Source organism: Dendropsophus ebraccatus, chromosome 5, assembly GCF_027789765.1.
Source record: "Dendropsophus ebraccatus isolate aDenEbr1 chromosome 5, aDenEbr1.pat, whole genome shotgun sequence".
Taxonomy (NCBI): domain Eukaryota; kingdom Metazoa; phylum Chordata; class Amphibia; order Anura; family Hylidae; genus Dendropsophus; species Dendropsophus ebraccatus.
In genome coordinates, this window is record NC_091458.1 from 101,186,448 (window position 1) to 101,207,809 (window position 21,362).

Genomic DNA, 21,362 nt, shown 5'->3' on the forward strand with positions numbered 1-21,362 from the left:
CCCGCAGCTCCCCGCCGCCCCTCCCGGCGGTAGCGAGCGGGGAACGAGGAGCAAACGAGCGCTGAGAGTGCTCGTTTGCTCCTCTAAACGACCCGTGAAAAAGGGCCATAAGAAAGTGATCATCACTGGTGAGTATACCAGGCAGTCTGCAGCTGGGGAGCAAATAATAAAAAGTGGAGTGCTACTTTAAGTGAAATCCCAATCCCATCTCTCAAGATGTAAAGGACAATATATATGTAAATACACTTTTTTGGCCTATACACAGTTAGCAAAATCAAGTTTACTTTTCATGCTATGATAGAAGGAAGCTTATCCATACGGATTTACAGTTCCTTTACCATTCACTAAATCAAAGTGTAAACAATATTGTTTCAGATGAATTATGGAGCTTCACAGTAATCCATTTTCATACCAGTTGCATGTCAACATTACAACAATTAAATCAAAAGCTCTACACTCCCATCTGCATATCAGCAAAATTGTAGAAGTTGTCCACATCATGAGAAGAGGATATCTTGCTTTCTGAAACGAATACCTATTTTGTGTAAAAAAAAAATAAAAAATGATAATATGCACGTGTTAAAGTCAGTCAGTAACAAAATTCCTGTGATTTTACAGTAACGGTTATTTATGAATTAAAATTAGTCATATGTAAAACACAATGCCTGGTCATAAAATTTGTAAGCAATATCACTCTCCACTTTTTCAAAAATTTCAAACAGTAGATACTCCATTTTTGCAGAGGATACTAAACTGGGTAAAGTAATCACCACAGAGGATGATAAAATCATATTACAGAGGGATTTGGATAAGCTGGAGGCTTGGGCAGTGAAATGGCAAATGAAGTTTAATGTGGATAAATGTAAGGTTATGCATTTGGGCTGTAAAAATAAGTACAGTTATGTGCTAAATAATAAAACACTGGGTAAAACTGCTTCCGAAAAAGACCTAGGGGTATTGGTGGACAGTAAACTCTACTTTAGTGATCAGTCCCAGGCAGAAGCTGCCAAGGCTAATAAAATAATGAGATGCATCAAAAGAGGTATAGATGCTAAAGATGAGAACATAGTTTTGCCTCTTTATAAATCACTGGTCAGACCACATATGCAATACTGTGTACAGTTTTGGGCACCGGTATATAAGAAGGACACAGCTGAACAACAAATATATAATATAACAAGTTATGGGCATTATATTTCTGGTAATACGCTGATCCAGGGATTATTCTGGTTGCCATTGGAGTTGGGGGGAGTTCTCTCCCTGTGACGGGGCGGTTGTCGTCTGCCTTGTGGGGGGTTTTGCCTTTCCCTGGATTAACACCGTAGGGTTTCCCTAGGTTGAGCCTGATGGACTCTTGTCTTTTCAACCTTATTAACTATGTTACTATGTTTGAAAAAATTCATACCAAAGACTCCAAAAGAAGAAGCAGCACGTATGCTCTGCCACTGTTCCTTTCAAAACCATCAAATAATAAACAAGGACAGGGGACTCTCATTCTAGTGAAGCGAGTGATTATTTTGGATGGCTCTTTGCAGAGGAGACACTTAACAAACATTACATCATTAGATGATCACCTTACCACTGCATGTATGTTATTTTTGGTGTTAAATGGCATATCAGGCTACCCTATTCAGTAGTTTCTAATACAGTACTAGTATCCTGGTCTAAACCATGTGAAAAGGATATTCTTATTAAAAGAGGACAGCGACGCACCAAGGAGGAAGATAAATCTCATACTTTTCTCCTCAGCGCCATTCCCGTGCTGTTAGCTCTTTACTCCTCGGTCCGCAGCACCTTTATAAGCACTGCCCGTCCCCATTGTGCAAGCCCTCCTACTCCTTTTAATGATAATTAGATCGGCGCTCTGGGGGTGGGGCAGTGCTTCTAATGGTGCTCCAGATCGAGGATTACACTGCTAACAGCATGGGAACGGTGCCCGGGGGAGACATACCTTCTTCCCCTGCGTGCAATTAGGGGCTATCAGCAGGTTAGATTCGTGTAACCTGCCGATATTTAAAGGGGAACTATCTGCTACAAAAATAATTAACCTTTGAAGCAGAACATTTTTGTAGTTTTGGTCCTCACCATTAGGACACTTTCACAAAGAAGTATTTTTGTCAGCATTTTGGATCAATATTTGTAAACCAAAGCTAGGAGTGTGTCTAAAACATAGCGATGCAAATCTTTCTATGTTTTTTATGATCTAATCTGGTTTAGAAAACGGAAATTACTTATGGTAATGATGTTTCCCGGAGTACATGACAGCACCAACCAGAGAGGGACCCCGCCTCCCCAGGGACAGGAACCTGAAGAGATAAAAGAGCAGGCCCTCCTCTTCCTCCTCAGTGAATTTCCGAGACCAAAGAGAGCCTGAATTATTAGTTACAACAAACACTTATAACCATACCCGTATCACCAATTCCGACATTAACACCCTGTGAACACCCTAGTGCCAACAGAAGTCGAACGGAAAAGAAAAGAAAAGAGAAGAAAAGGGTGGGTTATACCATGGTGCTGTCATGTACTCCGGGAAACATCATTACCGTAAGTAATTTCCGTTTTCCCCCTCGACATGACAGCACCAACCAGAGAGAATACCAGAGATGGAATTTAGGGAGGGACCACCGCCTGTAACACCTTTCTCCCAAAAGCAAGCTCTGAGGCAGAAGAAAGATCTAACCGATAGTGACGAAAAAAAGTGTGCGGTGACGACCATACTGCCGCCTTGCAAATTTGATCCAGCGAGGCGTCTCCCCTTTCGGCCCAGGAGGTGGCCACTGCCCGAGTAGAGTGGGCCTTTACAGAGAGAGGAGGAGACAGACCCGAAGACGAGTAACACATACATACAGCCTGCCTAATCCACCTAGCTAGGGTCCCCCTAGACACCCTATCACCTCTATTAGGACCCGCAAACTGTATAAACAGGGAATTTGTCTTTCTAAACTGTTTTGTTATTTCTAAGTACTTAATCACTGTCCTCCTTACATCCAGCAAGTGAAATTCTTTTTCCCTATCATTCCTGGGATTATCACAGAAGGATGGGAGGATTATTTCTTGCGTTTGGTGGAAATTAGAGACTACCTTCGGTAAGAAAGAGGGGTCTGGTTTAAAAATAATTCTATCTGAAAGTATTTTTGTGTAAGGTTCTGAACTAGACAAGTGGACTATCTCACAAACCCTTCTGGCTGAAGTAACTGCCACAAGCAAGGCTGTTTTCCACGTTAAAATCTTAAGGGAAGCTTCCGACAATGGCTCAAAGGGCCCTTTAATTAAAGCATTTAGGACCACATTTAGGTCCCATGGGGGAGTTCTATTCACTACCCTGGGACATATTTTTACTAAAGCTCTAAAAAAACGCATAATCCAAGGATGTCTGGCTAGCTGTTGATCATACAATGCCCCTAGCGCAGACACCTGCACTTTCAGGGTTGCTGGTTTTAACCCTTTCTCCAACCCTTTCTGCAAGAAATCAAGAATCTTCGCTATATTTGGACTACTAAAATCCAACTGTCTTGTTCCCACAAAATTAAAGAAAGTTTTCCAGATTCTAAAATAAATTTTGCAGGTAATCGGCTTTCTGCTCAGCTGCAAGGTAGAAATTACGGAATCTGATAACCCCTTGCTCTTAAGAATCATCCTCTCAAGAGCCAAGCCGTCAAGTGTAGATGTTGTGCTTGTGGATGCAGAATCGGGCCCTGAGATAGTAGGTCTGGTAGTTCTGGTAGCACCCACGGATCCGCAATTGACAAATCTCTGAGGGCTGAGAACCAGGCCCTGCGAGGCCAAAACGGGGCGATCAGAATGACTCTCGCCTGATCCTGTCTGATTTTTCTTAACACCCTTGGGAGAATGGCTATTGGCGGGAAGGCATACGCTAGATCCCACCCCCATGTCTGTGACAGGGCGTCCACCGCCATCGGCTTGTCCATGGGGGACAGTGAGTAGAACCGATCTATCTGTCGATTCTCCCTGGTTGCAAATAAATCCACCTCCGGACTTCCCCACAGACGTACAATCTTTTGGAAGATTTCTCGGCTCAACTTCCATTCTCCCCGTTTTAATCGATTTCTGCTTAAGTAGTCCGCCCTTATGTTTTGCGATCCCTTTAGATGGATAGCCGAGAGGCTTAGGAGATTTATTTCTGCAAAGGCAAAAATTTCATAAGACAGATTCAATAAACTCTTACTCCTTGTGGTACCCTGCCTGTTTATTATGGCTACCGCTGTGGAGTTGTCTGTAAGCACATTAATATTTGAGTTCTTAATATATCCCTCTGACATCTTAAGAGCCTCACTAATTGCTGCCAACTCTCTAAAATTAGATGATCTTTCCTCAAAGGAACTATCCCATGATCCCTGAAAATCCAAACTACCTAAGTGGGCTCCCCAACCTGAGGGGCTGGCATCTGTAGTGATGACTAAAGGACATTTCCTGACCCAGGATAACCCCACCGAAAGATGCTCTGTCTTCAACCACCAGGATAAACTTTTCACAACCTCCTTTGTCAACACTATGGATCTGTCTAGCCCTCCCGGGGATCCGTCACAGAGATCTAAGAGATATGTCTGAAGGGGCCTGGAGTGTGTCTGCGCCCATGGGACTGCTGGAATAGCTGCCGTAAATAACCCCAGCAAGGACATACCCCTTCTGATTGTGAGCCTGGGATTTCTTACTGCCAGCGACACTGTGGATTGTATTTTCTGAATCTTTTCTTCTGGCAGAAAAGACCTTTGAACAGAAGAATCTAAAACGATCCCCAGAAACTTTTTCCTTTGCGCTGGAGACAAAAAAGATTTTTCATAATTTACAATCCAGCCCAGCCTACCTAGGATGGCTAAAGTTCTATCTACTAGTGACTGTAATAACCCTGCTGATTCAGCCACCAACAAAAAATCGTCTAAATAGGGGATGAACAGACCTGGCCCTTCCCTGACATGCGCTGCCATCTCTGCCACGATTTTGGTGAACACCCTGGGCGCTATCGCTATGCCGAAGGGAAGAGCCTGGAACTGGAGGTGAAACAAAGAACCATTTATACATATAGCAATACGTAGGTACTTCTGAAATTGTGAGTGTATAGGGACATGTAAGTAGGCATCCTTTAAGTCAATAGATGCCATAAAACAATCTTTGCTAAGCAAATTAACCGTAGACTTGACCGTCTCCATCTTAAATTTTTGGTATCTTAGATACTTATTTAATGGTTTTAAATTAATAATAACTCTATAGGAGCCATCCGGTTTCTGGATCAAAAAAAGGCTAGAGTAGAAGCCATGACACCTTTCAGCCTCTGGCACTGGTACCAGGACATTTTTATTTATCAAAGAAATAACTTCCCCCTCTAAGGTCTTCTGACCTATTTCCCCCATGTGACTTCTTGTCACCAAAAACCGGGTAGGGGGTAAAGACACAAAGTCAAAAATAACTCCTTCTCTAATATAACTGAGAACCCAACTGCTACCGCAGATCTTTTCCCATTCACTAAAAAAAAACTTCAATCTGCCTCCGACTTGCTCTGAATTATTGGCCGGCTGGCTTCTTCCCCATGTCCGATTTCTGGTTGAAGAGGTATCCCCTAGCTCTGGATGCCCCTCTTCCTCTTGATCTATCTGCAGCTCGACCCCGGAAGTTTCCCCTTCCTTGTACCCGAAAGGACTGGAACCTTCCTGGTTGAAAAGTAGAGGGAAACCCTTTCTTCCTGTCCCCTGCTTTTTCTAATAAATCTTCTAGCACTGAACCAAATAATGTATTTCCCTCACAGGGAATGTTACACAATTTTGTTTTGGCCACTGCATCTCCTGACCAATTCTTTAACCATATGGCCCTCCTGGCTGAATTGGACAGGGCTGCGGATCTTGCGGAAAACCGCAAGGCATCCGCAGACGCATCCGCTAAAAAGGATGCAGATTTTTTTAGCCTGGGCAAGCATGCTAACAGATTTTCTCTAGACTCACCAGACTGCAGCCCTTCCTCCAACTGTGCCAACCATAATAACATAGCCCTAGCTACACAAGTGCTTGCTACACTCGGCTTAAAGGACTCTGTTGTGGCTTCCCAAGCTCTCCTTAAGAACCCCTCCGCTTTTTTGTCCATTGGGTCCTTCAAGGTGCCCAGATCTTCAAACGGGAGAGTTCCCTTCTTAGAGACTTTGGCAATTGCCACATCTATTTTTGGGGGATGGACCCACCCTGGATTTTCTGAGTCGTTAAAAGGGTATTTCCTTTTTACCGCTCTGGGCACAAACCCCTTTCTATCAGGCTTGGACCATTCCCTCTTAATAAGGGCTGAGATGCTTCTATGGACTGGAAAGACTATTTTCTTCTTCTCCTCCAGCCCCCCAAACATGATATCTTGGATTGACTTAGGCGCTACTTGTTCCTCCAGCTGCATAGCAGCTCGGACCTCTAACTAAAAAGTCCACATCCTCTAAGGGGCACAATGGCTTCCCTCCAGCATCTTCCTCCGGCCCATTAGCTTCCTCTATTTCAGAGGTATTATTTTCTGCCCCATCCGCCTCCTGATCAGAATAACCCGCACCTGCATGCGAGGGGCCCGCAGCCTCCACAACCAGAGGGGCTGCCACAGGTGGGACTACTTTTAGAGAGTTCTGGATTTCCATTTTAATCAACTCCCTAAAAATAAGAAAACACAAAAAACCACCTTAGCTATGTGCTGACCTTTCACCAGTAATATGCTGGGCAACAACAGAGGGATCACTCACTTCATGGATGCTAGCAAGGTAGACATATTAGGGACTTCTGCTGACACCATCTTGCTCACACAGGAGTCACATGTAGGACGATCCAAATCAGCCGGCAACCTGACTTTACAGATCCTACATTCTTTCTTAGTAGATTTTGAGGACCTCTTAACCTCCTCCTCCTAAGAAAACATCATATTGTCAGCTCCCTGAGAGATTTTTTTGTCTTACCTCCAAGTGACCCTCAGCCCTCTGGTACCCTGGGTTTTTCTGCCGTCCGTTCCGATTCCTTTCTTTCACTCATCGCTGCGTCCAGTGACCGGCCTTCTCACCCCCAACCGCCTGCGCCACACTCTCGCCTTTATGATACCACGAGCGCTCCTCACTGAAGAGCCTCCGGCATCCGGCGCTCTTCCGGCGTGTGACGCAGCTTCCGGAACTTCCAGACGCGTCACCGCGCGTCACTTCCGGAAGTTCCGATACCAGGCCCCAATCCTCCGGACCCTCCGGCGCGCCACAGCGCTTCCCCGGAGCTCCGTATGCGTCCGGCCTGACTGGGAACCGACCCAATGTCTCCTCGGTCTCCGGGGTGAGTAGGACTTAGGCCGAACTACGGCCTCTAGAGCATCCCCCTCAGCTTACAGCCCCAGGGAATAGAGGGAGCTCCGGTCCCCTACTTTTCTTCAGGCTTCCCGCAGGGACAGGAAACCACTGAGGAGGAAGAGGAGGGCCTGCTCTTTTATCTCTTCAGGTTCCTGTCCCTGGGGAGGCGGGGTCCCTCTCTGGTTGGTGCTGTCATGTCGAGGGGGAAAAACTGATGCAAAATATTGCTAAAAACACTACTGTGTGAAAGTGGTTAGCCATTTGACCACTGGACAGTAGTAGACAAGATGGTGTATGAGTGTGGGTACCCACAGGTGAAGTAGATGGCAGGGAGTTGTGCAATTCTCCTGGATGTAATGTATACTTTGTTTGCATCCCGAGTTAAAGCGACTCTGTACCCACAATGAGCCCCCCCAAACCACTTGTACCTTCGGATAGCTGCTTTTAATCCAAGATCTGTCCTGTGGTCCGTTCGGCAGGGGATGCATTGGCAAACGGGAGTATCTGTGCCCCAACTTTGCACCACCCCTCTGTCCCTCCTCCCCACCCTCTTCAGGTATTGCCACTGAAACATTTTCTCCATGCTAAACATTGCACAGGTCCTTAACGATCCAGCCCATGTGCCGGGCTGACACAGGTGGGGTATAGGAGGCAATCTGCCTGGAGCATTGCTAATGATGAAGAGGGTGGGGAGGAGGGACAGAGAGGTTGTGCAAAGTTAGGGCACAGATACTGCCGTTGGGCACGGGGCTTCGAGTTTAAAAGTATTTTTTTAGGACAATAACTGCCTCACCTGCCGAACGGACCGCAGGACAGATCTTGGATTTAAAGCAGCTATCCAAAAGGTACAAGTGGTTTGGGGGGGTCATATTGTGGGTACAGAGTCACTTTAAGGGAAGATGTAGCTGGGATAAATCATGGCTGTCTGGACCAGATAAAGAAAAAAAAGGAAAGAATATAGAAAAGAAATCACAAGTGAGTGTGTTCTGCCTATGTCCAATCACTGATGTAGTTACTTGTACCTTCTACAGGGCTGATTCTGGGGTTTCTGACGCCTGAGGCAAACCTCAGGCGGCCGCCCCGAGTGATGGCCGGCACCCCCCCCACCCCAGCCATCCACTCACCTGTCCCACACCGCAGCCGGCCCGCGCTCTCTGCTGTCTCCACATCCTGTCAGGTCCCGCGATGTCACCCTGCAGCTGTCACGGACCTCCAGGCTGTGGTAAGTGAGTAGGGTGATCGGGTCCCGCGCGACCCGATCACCCCAGCGCATCCCCCACCGACCCCAGGCACTCACCACAGCCTGGAGGTCTGTGACAGCTGCAGGGTGACATCGCAGGACCTGACGGGATGTGGAGAGCGCGGGTGACGGGACAGGTGAGCGGCCGCTGTCATTTTTGTTAAGTGATACTTAACAAAGATGACAGCAGGGGGGACATAATGCCACCCCCTGCCGGACCGCAAAATCTGCCGCCTGAGGCGGAAGGCTCATTCCGCCTCATGGCAGAAGCGGGCCTGGATGGGTGAAACAACTTCCAATATACCCATACCACTGCTTAGATCATACTGGGAGCTGTAGTTTCATGTGGTAAAATTTTTAGCACTTTCCCCTAACTTGGTAAATGTGATAATTATTTTTGTGGAATTAATTTTCTATGACATGCTACGCGGTGGGCGACCATCATGAATAGTAAGGAACCTGTTAAAGATTATACATTCTGTAAAACTCTATAGTTTTAGTCTAAAAAAAAAAAAAACTCTCCAAATAAAAAGTCACTGCTAATAAAAATTACCAATAAATATTACAGATTTCACCACAAAAAATATGAGTCATTATATTGTTCTCTAGACAGAAAAATTAAGTTATGGAGGTCAGTCAGAATATAACAATTCAAAACCTGTTTGGGTTTTTTGTTTGTTTGTTTTTTTAGAAAAACAAGTTATTTTTTTTTTTAACTAAAACATAAAAATATATAAACCGGCTAATCATACTGACCTGCAGAAGATATTAGTTTTACTGCAAAGGTAATGGCATAAAAACACATCTCTGACCAAGAAAGTCAAGCCCTGCTTAGGTGACAATGTCCACCGATTAACTAAAGCAATTTTAGAGGATAAAGACGACAAAGACAAGTTTTATAAAAGGTATATATGATTTGTGCAGCATCTAAGTTTGTGTATGGTGCACAGAACCACACAGAGTAAGGGGGTGGCTATCACTAAAACACTAAAGATAGTATATAACAATATTAATATTAAATATTAATAATACTATGACTCACCGTTGTTCCACTAAAGATGCTGGAAGTAGCCTCCTGACAGGTCTCTACTGCACCTTCTCCATTAAACTCCAAAGCAACAACTGAGCCTTAAAGATACAAACATACATTATATACATACATAAAGGTTATTGAATCATGAAGCACACCAAGCTGCTAATCTTACCCAAGAAGTTTATACAATGATACTTTAGATATATAATAAAAAGGTATACATTTCTCCAATTTATATGCTGAAGTATACGCAAACAGGTGGGGGTGGTTTGACCACTGGTATTCTATTCATTCTCAATAGGAGCCAGAAAAAAAAACAAAAAAAAAAAACTGCCAAATGCGGTAAATCATCCATTTCCAGCAGCTCCCATAGAGACTAAATAGGAAAACCCCTTTAACCATCCGATCATGAAAAGCAGCTGGCATGTCAATGTGCAGGCGCTCTATAAAGAGAGCTCAGGGGCTTTGTGCAGTCCTCAGGCAGACTAATGAGGACTAAGGGCCCTATTACACGGAACGATTATCATATGAAAAATTGTTAAAATCGCTCGACTATAAACGATAATCGCTCTGTGTAATTGCAGGCAACGATCGAAAAATCATTCATATGTCGTTGATCGTTGATATACATCTGAACGTAAAATTATTGCTAATCGTTTGCTGTAATTCCACATTCGTTCGCTCAAGTTCTTCATTTTTTCACTAATCATTCAGTGTAATTGCACATTGTTCATAGTTTTTCTGAGATCAGCAGGAATAAACAATCATAGTAACGATCGCAATAACGATCATAACTAACGATTATCGTTCTGTGTAATATGTGAACGATTTCAGGTTAACGATAAACAATCTTGTTTGCGATCGTTTATCGTTGTTAATCGCTCAGTGTAATAGGACCCTAAGATTGCTAATGAGACTGATCAATGGTATGCAATAGCATAGCATTCAACAGTCTAATGATTGCATGTAATAGTTCCCTAGGCGGACTTAAAAAGTGTAAAAAAAAAAAAAATTAAAGAAAATATTAAATAGCCCCTCCTCTAATAAGTTTAAATCACCCCATTTCAAAAACTAAATAAATAAAAATAAATATACATATTATAAACCGTAGTGTGCTGTATTGTCTGATCTAGTAAAACATAATACTATTCCCGCACTGCAAATGTTGTAAATGGAAAAAGAAAAAAAGAATGCAAGGATTGTGGATTTTTTGCCACATCAGGAAAAAAAAAAAAAAAAGCTAGTAATAAAAACTAGAGATTGTAGCGCAAAAGATGACACCCCAACCAGCCCAGTATTTGGAAAAGTAAAAGCACTATGGCTTTTAGAGGGAGAGGAGGAAAAAGCAAAAAATGGCCTGGTTATTCTGGCCAAAATAGGCAGCAGAGGCAAGGCTTTAAGGACAGGCCAGAACCGTCACTGTGCAGGGGATAACTTGGAATTGGAAATAGTAGTAAAGAATCTCTGCAGGCCACTATTTTCAGAATCAGTTTTAGTATTCAAGGCCTGACATACACATACATACAAACCATAATATCTCATACCATTCTCCAATAAAGGTAAAAACTCAGTGGATCGTTCTTTAAAAACTCTTTTTGCGTCTTCAGGTTTCATTGTAACCTCTTTAGTCTGAATGAGAGATAAACCTTTGCCAACCATCTGGAAAAAAATAAAATAAATAAAAAATAAAAATCACATTGGTTATATATCTTAAAAACAAATGTAAAAATTACCAGATGATTCTTTGAACCTAAAGGTTTGAACTTAAGGGGCTTGTCAACCTTTCTATGTAATATATTGTAATGATTAACTTTTTTCCCCCAATACATCTATTGTTCAAATTTGTTAATGGTGAACCCTTGCTCTTTAGTGCAGCTCAGGCAGCGCCACAGGGATCCCTGCACCAGCACCAATCGGGGAAAAATAAAAATAAAAGCGATGAACCTGATGGTACATTTCACTTTAATGGGGCTGACCACTGTACAGTAAAATTGTATAGTATTCGTAAACATACACACTATATCAGGCACCCCTCCTGCAGGCTGTGCTGTCTTGGGCTGTATCCCCAATGGTAATTCTGTCTATAAGATGGCAGAGCATTGAGGAGCATGTGACCATGCCACTCCTTCAGTGTCCTGTGTCTTCCACCGAAGAACCTATAAAAACTTGTTTAAGGGTACAAACACACACCGTATACGCAGCAGATTTGATGTTGCAGATTTGATCCTGTGCTCAGTTATTTAAATCTAATCTACTGCATATCTGCTGTGTATCGCAGCAGAAAATACGCTGCGATACAGTGTGTGTGTTTGTACCCTAAAGGCGTTTTCCAGGCAAAACAGACTGACAAGCTACCTACAGGATAGGTCATCAGTCACTGTTGACTGTACTACTTAGTGTCTGGGGCCAGAAGTACTTTGCGCCATTCGCCGTGTAGCAGTTTTGATGCGTAACTGCAGCTCAGCTCTTGCTCAGATGTACACAGTTGAGCAACAGTAACCAAGTCCTGCCACTACACAACGAAAGGAGGCAGCTGTTCCTGGCACTGTTTACTGAGTAATGCAAGCGACAGTGACTGATGACCTATCCTGGTGGATAAATAAAAAAAAAGCCTTTAAAACGTTCTTTATAAATATTACAGGCACTTACCTCATCAATCATCTTTCTTGCATTTGCTATGGTATAATCTCCAGCAAAAAACACTACCAAACATGACTCGTCACTTTTCTTCGGTCTCTGTCCCCAGGTTACGGGAACTATGCTCCTGTTAACATCCATTGAAACACGAACAGCTTTCAGTTCCTCATTGTCAGGCAGTGGGACATAATCCTGGATTCCACAGTCACTGGGAAGAAGACTCCAGTTGGTCTCTCCAGACACAGGAGTAAAGTCATGGATGTTGCTCCATGTGTTGTTAAATATACTCAAACCAGCATCTTTAAACTGTGAAGCTAGTTCTGGATAATAGTACTGGAAACATCCAAATTTCATGCCGGTGGAGGATTCTATGATGGGTTGAGTAGAACAGCACAAGAATATATCCATTTTCCTGCAGTCTCTTGTACGAAACTGCTGGCAAGCCACAATACATTTACAATCCTTACAGTCCCGGAAAAACACACTGCCCTTAACAGGTCCCAGAAAGATTCGACAGTTTGTACAGTCATCAATGGTGATGGTAGCAGAGTGGTCAAAAATGTAGATGTTACAGTTTTCACATTCCTGTATGACAAATTGCTGACCGGCAACTTTATCTGGCAAACGTCCTACGGTTTGATCTTTAAGACCATTAAACATGTAATCCTTTGGGTCCACCTGTGGGTTTTGAATTGACAATATTTAGTTAATTCTGAATGTAAATGTTTCCAACTGAAAATTATACGTACAATCAAATCAAGTACACAAGCTTTTTGGTTTTGTTTTTATGGATAAATAGATGTCATGATAGGCTGTTCTCCTGACTTACCTCTCAGATGGAAAGCTGCAGCATATCCTACTACATACAGTTAGCTGCATCACAAATGCTGCCATCATTCCTCATGGAATTGTTCAAATACGGTGTGTTTACTGTAATTTTATGGGGCACAGATAAAAAGCAACCATAGTCCTCAAACTATCAGGATTTGGAGGGGAGAGACTATCTCCCAGGACTCGGCAATCCAGTTATGTGGGCCAGGGCCCCCCAAGGAGAAAGCTGCAGGTCAGAGTTCAGCATCTAAGCACATTGGTCAGGACACTTCAAAAGGGCTTTGGCTTGTCTAGTCCCAGGACAAGCAGTTCTCATTCTAGAGAAGTTCCAGTGATAACTGTCAATCTATGGGCACTTATATGAGAACTGAAAAGTAGGTTATCCTTGATTGGAAAAGCCTTTCTTCCAAAAACACCTCACCTCCTTAGGTTGTTTGACATTACAGCCTGGTCTCAATGGATTAGAGTTGGAATACTACACACAAAAACAAGAGTAGCCAGCTCCTGGAAGAAATTAGCTATGTTTTTCTAATACTGGATACCCCTTTGCATATTTTAATAAATGTATCAATGTTTAACAATTTAACATATTTGTAATTAATTTAATTATAACACTGGCCACTAGGTGTGGCTGTTTCTGATCCTCGGAGTCGGTTGTGAACCTCGAGCACATTCGGGTTGGTCCGAACCCGTACTCTCAGAGTTTCATTACCAGTGGCTGAAAAAGTTGGATGCAGCCCCATTGCTGTCTGGAAAACATTTTTTGACAGGACTCTCTAGGACTGCATTGAACTTCTACAACAACAGGCTTGAGGTTAGCTCATCTCTAGTCAATAAAATGTTAGGGTACTATTACATGGAATGATAATCGGCCGAATCGGTCCAGTAAACGAGCGACGATCTAGCAGATCGCTGCTCGTTTACAGGTATTATCGGGCCCCCATCGCCCCGTGTAATACCACCCTTATGGTGCGTTTACACAGGCAGATTTATCTGACAGATTTTGGAAGCCAAAACCAGGAATGGATTTGAAAAGAGGAGAAATCTAAGTCTTTTCTTTATGACCGGTTCCCTGTATATAGTCTGTTCCTAGTTTTGGCTTCAAAAATCTGTCAGATAAATCTGCCTGTGTAAACGCACCATTAGTCTATGACAACTGCAGGACTTGTATAAGACTTCAGGAAGTGTAGGCCAGACATTCAGATTGCCCTCCTGTGCTGTCAATCACAGTGCAGTAAGCCCTGTGACAATTTTTTTTTTTAACATATTTTTATTGGATTTTAAGCGAAAAGAAAAATCTCACATTACATAGTAATATCAAGAAATACAGTAGTATAACATCACAACAGTGTTATACAGAAAAGCTATAACAGCAAGATTGCGGACATGTGAATAAGAAGCTGTCTTGTCCTGTGACATCTTATAGAAGATTAGGTGAGCAGCTTTCAAAGATCACTGCAAATTGTTTTTTTTTCTTTTTGGATTATAACTTTCATGCTCTCCATAGTCATGTCTATTCTAACAAAATACATTTTTGGCACCATTTCACTGCAAATTTGTGACAAAAAGGCCCTTATTCTAAGGCAGAAACGAAATTCACTGCAACAATGCCATAGAGCATATATGGGTGTAAGGAGATGTAAATGACTAATTATTTTTTAACTAGCTTTTTTTTTTTTTTTTACTAATTATTCATTTGACGTTTTGGGGGTTTATCTCCTCAAACATTTTACACTGAATCATTTGCTTTTGAAAATGTAAATCAGGGAGGAAATTTCCATGATTTAACAAATCTAACTTAATAAGCCTCATTCAGCAAAAAGACAACATACAAACTGCTTTAAACTTGAGGTTTAGATGTTAGAATGACCCTATTGAGCTAGCTTGGCTGCCATCCTTTACATATACACTTAAGAGTTGTCTTGTGCAGCCCACATAGCTTTATCCTGAGTTCTGCATAGCTGTATCCTGAGTTCTGCATAGCTGTAACTTCCCAAGTAGAATTACACAAAGACAACATTCACTCGCTCAGTGATCAGACTAAGAACATTCCTGTAGATTTTGTTACTGAGAATTGTCAAATTATCAGCCGAGCAGTGATACAAAGCAGGCAAACAAACATTATGGCTCACAGGGCAAACATTTTAAATATCCTTATATGTAAAGCTGAATCTCATCACAGGCCCATTTGTTTTCCCTGCCTATACACCTCCAATATATTCTGCAGCACTGTACAGAGTGTCTGCATTCACACAAATCCCTGTTCCAATCTAATTTTCCATATTGCAGACCCAAACACAATTAACCCTTAAATGAGAGGAGCTGCTTCAGTCAACAGACCCATACGCACACAGTTCATTCATTGTATACTGGTTGCGCTAGGTATTTGCAATTCAGTTCATACTGAATGGGAGTCAAGCTGCAGTAACCTACCACAGCCACTATATAATGAACACAGACGTGTCCATCCCAGTGCAGCTCCACTGAACAGCTGCTCAGCAGCACTATCGACGTTCGCACCTGATCAGATCTACTTGAAAATGCTTTTAGGGTACAAACCCACTTGACGTATTTGCTGCGTGAATCAGTCTTAAAAATAAGCAGGCAAAACGCAGGTTGGCTTTATACAATTGTTCTGCGTTAAAATACGCAATTGCGTATTTTTGAAGCGTGAAGCTACATGCGTTTTTCGCACAGGTTGTTAACAACTGTGCTTTGCTAACAACAAGCTTCATGCTTCAAAAATACGCAATTGCGTATTTTAACGCAGAACAATCGTATGAAGCCAACCTGCGTTTTGCCTGCTTATTTTTAAGACTGATTCACGCAGCAAATACGTCAAGTGGGTTTGTACCCTAAAGGATTCGTCCGTTTTAAAATTACATTTGCAAGTATTTTAGTAGCCATCTGTAGTCCTTCCAGAACTGTTTGAGATGGTAATGTGGATTAAAGACCCTTCTTATTTTCATACAATTTTCATCCAGTCTGATAAATGCAGGTCCTACACCTATCAAGAATAAGGGTGCAATGATGCCAGGCTCAGAAGTGAGGGGAAAATGATGAAAATCAAACTATAAAACGTTTGGGGAAGGGGAGAGTCAGTGCTCTATCTTTTTGTTTAAAAATATACTTAGTTCTAGGTGTGTCCAGTGGGTTGTCAACATGTGACTAAGTATCATTTACATTAGTTCTGCTTTGCTCAAAAGGGAAATTACACGGCTTAGTCACTGAACAGATATCTTAAGCAAAAAAATAAAGTTTCATTTTACAAAAAAAAAAAAAAAAAGTGGTAGACTGTTTTAAAGGGAACCATACATGAGGATTTGGGGTTCCAAGCAACAATAATGAGGTTCTGAAGCATGTTGTAGTGTTTTCTACCATATAAACTAATTGTTTGCTGTTGCCTTCAGGAGTTGGGTTACAGTGAGAAGGGGTGCGATTCCCGCCCGGGAACTGTGACTAGTTGACACGCTGCCCACGTGACTAGTTAGCACTGATTTGCATACAGCATGGGGAGGAATAAAATTACATTTTCAGGAGGATGGAGGTAAGCAGTTTATATAATAGGAAATGCTGCAGCAAGCTTCAGAACATCATTATTGACGCTTGGAACCCTAAATCCTCATGATTGGTTTCCTTTCATTTGAATTATGTCAAAGTTTTTCCTAATATAAGGGTCAATTTACACAGAAAGATTATCGGACAGATTATCTGCCAAAGATTTGAAGCCAAAGCCAGGAATGGATTTGAAAAGAGGAGAAATCTTTACTGGTTCATGCCTTTCTTATGGTGGCAAACCAATGTCTCTTATCTAGGTGGTTAACTCCGGATATGCCCACAGTAGGAAACATGGTACAACAGGTTAAACATTATCTTTTTATGGAACAGTTAGTGGCAGAACAATCCAGGGAAAAGAGGGCTAAGTCTTTCTTTAAGAAGTGGAAAACATTTATAGTGACCTTCCTGGATTCTATAGAACATCAGAAAATGGTCAGGCCCTTTCTCGACACTAAATGGTACTTAACAGCTGATATAGCTGATAACCTGGGTGGTTTAAGATTACCTGACTAAGGGTCCATTTACATAGAAAGATTATCTGACAGATTATCTGCCAAAGATGTAAAGCCAAAGCCAGGAATGGATCTGAAAAGGCTCTGAAAATCTCAGGCTTTCCTTTATTACCTAATCTCTGTTTACAGTCTGTTCCTGGCTTTGGCTTCAAATCTTTGTCAGATAATCTTTCTTTGTAAATGGACCCTAACTAAAGTTATACAGATAGATAGATAGATAGAGATTTGTAGTTAGGGCCTACCTAAAAGTTCCCTTAGACTAAAGTTGGCCAAACCTGATGACTTAAAGGAGAAGTCCAGGGTCAGACTTTTTTATTTATTTTTTACAAGAGCCAGGGAGAAGGTGGCTGAACATAACATGCACCTACCTTCCTGGCTTTGACACAGGGGTCCTCTGTCCCTCACCTGTTTCCTGGTCTGAGTGGGGACCCAAGTTGTGACACATTAGCCCCACTCAGCCAGTAAGTGAACATAGCCTGCAGCAGGCCCCCAGCTGCCGAGAATGGTGCCGAGAATTAAGTTAAGAGACATACCTTAGTATGTCTTAGTTCTGTATTTTGTGGTTGTACTTCCTGGTTGAGCGGTTGATAAGTACTAAAAGTTCCAGAATGCATTGACATGTCAATTCTTTAAGCAGAGGAGCACGAGCCCTCCTATTCGAAGACATAGCAGGAGGAAATCATAGTGTGAACGGGCCCCAACACCACACAGCACGCTGTAGTCTCTCCCTGTAACACCACACAGCACGCTGTCAATTCTTTGGGTGGACAGCGGAATCTGCCAGAGCATAGAATGGAGCCTATTGGATGGGTGAAACTTCGAGCGGTGGAATGCGCTGGAAGTTATCCACGCGGATTTCGTAGTGTGAACATACCCAAAGGGTATGTGCACACTCCTTAAGAGAGACAGAAACTCCCTCGAGTAATCAGTCTCCACCCGTGTCATAGACCCCATTCTATGCAACTTGATCATTCTTTGGACGGAGGAAGGAATCCGCCCGAGTATAGAATGGGGTCTATGACGCTGGCAGAGTCGCGCACGCCTGCCGATGTCCGCAAGCGGGCGTGAACGATGGATTATGCAACGGAGTTTCCGTCTCTTACAAGCAGTGTGCACATACCCAAAAACTATTTAAAGTGTACCTGTCGTTATAACTTTCAAAATCTAAATCAACAGTAGATGTAATATAAAGAAAGACTGCAATTTACATGCATTATTTATTTTTATAGTTATCATTAAAAACAGAGCACTTCCTGTTCCTGACTTCTTTTTTTTTTGCAAAAAAACTGCAAACAGTCAGAAAACAGGAAGTCCTGGGTATCCCAGGTAATCTGAGCGCTCACAGAGAGAAGGCAGTCATGTGACTGATGGACACATTGAGCCAGGACTCTCAGTACTGCCTGGAATTGCTGTATTTAGTCAGTTTTTTTTTCAACCAGTAGTCAGTAAGCAGTCAGAAAATCTGCCTTCAGGATACTGGACCTGGATTTCTGGTAAGTACAGCTTTGTTTTACAACATGATACCAACAAAAACATAATGAATGTAAATTGCAAACTTGCTTTATATCACCTATACTGTTGATTTAGATTTTGAAGGTTATAACGACAGGAACACTTTAAGCTTAGAAATGAGCTGAAAGTTGCCACTACTTAACTATGATCAGTCCACTGAAATCAATAGACACAGGGCAGGTATACAGCGGTGCATGTCAGCAGACAGTTTCACTGAGATATACCCCCAAAGTATGGTACTGTATTTTCCTGCGTATAAGACGACCCCCAACTTTTTCAGTTAAAATATAAAGCTTGGGATATACTCACTGTATAAGACTATCCCTCTTCCAACGCACACCAAATAAAAATTTATAAAAAACATCAGACAGCAACGAGATCTGAGAGGCAGAGAAGGAGGTACAGTAATACCGGTAGGATGCAAAGGCCGGCTAGAAGTGTGAAAGAGGTGTGTTTTTCTGGGGACAGTGCCACTCTACCGTATCTTTTTTCCATACCCCGGACGCCTGCAGCTTGCTCTGCCATTCATACAGTTGCCGTATACGGAGGGAAGCTGACTTTTTTTGGCTCCCCCCACTGTATGAGACAACCGCAGATTCTCCGTTCCAATTCCAATGTTTTTCAGCACCTGTCCTATAAGACTAAGACGACACCAAGCGTATGAGAAGATTTTCCTGGGTTAAAAAGTCTTCTATGCAGGAAAATACTGTAATTGTTATTGGCCATTTATTGTTCATAGGGCATATCACATACTACAGTTTTCCGTTAAACCATATTATTGAAACCATCTATTCCTCATTATGAATACAAATAATAATAATAATAATAATAATAATAATAATAATAGTAAGTGTTCTCTGAATAAAGGCCATCTACTACTAGATAGGATGTCTCCATCTATACCACAGTCTATCAGATAGTGGTAACATCTAGCAGGCACCTGAGGAGCTCCTGCAGGGATGTCAGTGTGCAGGAACACAGGTTGATCATCTTGGACATGTACAATGGAGATTTCTATGAATAAAGTTGTAAGCTCCATCTAATCCCACACTGTAGTGACTAGAGGAGCCCTGCTTCCTTGTGATACAGACGCTGCAGGGACACACCTAGATCTCTATGTGCATCTCATGAGGAATCAGGGGCGATGCACCCATAGGGGCCACAGCACAGAGCCCAGGGGGCTGTCACCCTGTGCCCGCCTCCCCCCCAGCCCTAGCAGACAGGTACACGCTGGGTCCAGAGCTCACCTTCTCCCTCTTATCCCAGCTGTACTGCTTGCTCTCCCCACCATCCACTTGCTGAAGCTGTTGCTGCTCTCCATCTGCAGAATCCTTAGAGCTCTGCTTCCTCTCAGGGCGTTTGGAGAAGCAACAACCCATCTCAAAGACACGGGCAGGAGAAGCTGACAGAGGGGGTCGCAGGGTCCGGGCTCCTCTCTAAAGCCGCAATGTCCACTTCCAGCGAGCGTTGTACTAAAAGAGTGCACGAGCAGCGCGGCCACGCCAGATTGTGTGCGGGGACGCGCACGCTACACCGCCTAGTCGGCTGCCCAGCAACAGATCTGTTTACTATGCCCGTGTGAACTGCCGAGCGCTCTCATTGGAGGAGCAGACCTTCCTGCTGATGCCACAGGTTTTTTTTATACTCAGCTTTATTAGCAGCGCTAGCAGGACAGAGCGCTTTTAAATGCTTCTTCCTTCTACTGGCCTTAAAAAAATTCATTCTCGCTTCCTCTCCGGCTGTCAGTGATGGAACTAGGGAACAGCTGTATTCACATGAATGGACCTAACCCATACTTCCGCAACAAATCTGCAAGAAGCAGTGCCAATACGTTTTAATGGGTTTATTCACATGTTCTAATGGTTCTGACAGTATTGGTATAATGTTTAGCCTATAGATGTCACCTCTGTGACTGTATTTCATCAATATCACAATAAACACCAACAAAAAAAATAAAAAATCTTTAGAGTGTACCTGTAGTGATATAAAGCGTACGCTGACCCGATGGGTGTGAAATCCTTTCTGTCACCAGAGGTTCAGGTACATATGGATACGACCAGGCCGGGTTGGTTCTGTGCACAAGCTCTGTTAGGGTAAGTGCACACTACAGAATGGCGACGGAAAACCCTCCGTCCAAAGAATGAACAGGTCCGCGCAGGTGCATAGAATGGAGTCTATGACACGGGCGGAGACGCGCACGTCGCTGTCCATGGGCGGCGGATTCTGCAACGGATTTCCCGTTGATTTCCTAAAGTGTGCACACACCCTCAGATGAGAATGGGGCCCTTGTATAGTACCAACCCCAACAGCAGAAGGGATTTCACACCGATGAGGTCAGTATGCATCATGACAGGTACACTTTAACAAATATGAATGTGTAGCCAAACTGATGTGTCCAAATCGGCATGAACATTCACCCCAACACATTATCTGTCCAGTGGTAGATGGTGGGGTCATGCACAATGGTGTAGGTGCCATGAACACTAGACACAGGAAGACAAATGATGGTTAATTTTTTACTTAGGATACGTTTAAGTGTGCTACATCACAGACTATGTAAAGTGTACCAGCCCCCCCCCCAGTATTGTTCCATACAGTAGCCAGTCCCCTAACAGTAGTGTCCCATGCAGTAGACAGCCCCCCAACAGCAGTGTCCCATACCATAGCCAGCCCCCATAATAGTGTCCCACACAGTAGCCAGCCCCTATAATAGTGTCCCACACAGTAGCCAGCCCC

At 43.0% G+C, this 21,362-nt stretch overlaps 1 protein-coding gene across 1 annotated transcript; it reads right to left on the bottom strand.

The window, feature by feature from the left end:
• Positions 1 to 2: 2 nt before the first annotated feature.
• RP2 (RP2 activator of ARL3 GTPase) lies at positions 3 to 20,137 on the bottom strand. Its single transcript, XM_069972383.1, has 5 exons — positions 19,874 to 20,137; positions 12,226 to 12,891; positions 11,121 to 11,235; positions 9,586 to 9,671; positions 3 to 535 (listed from the first exon to the last, which is right to left on the bottom strand). Exons 1-5 carry the CDS (start codon positions 20,003 to 20,005, stop codon positions 452 to 454), a joined length of 1,083 nt encoding a protein of 360 aa, XP_069828484.1. The 5' UTR covers positions 20,006 to 20,137; the 3' UTR covers positions 3 to 451.
• Positions 20,138 to 21,362: the final 1,225 nt, after the last annotated feature.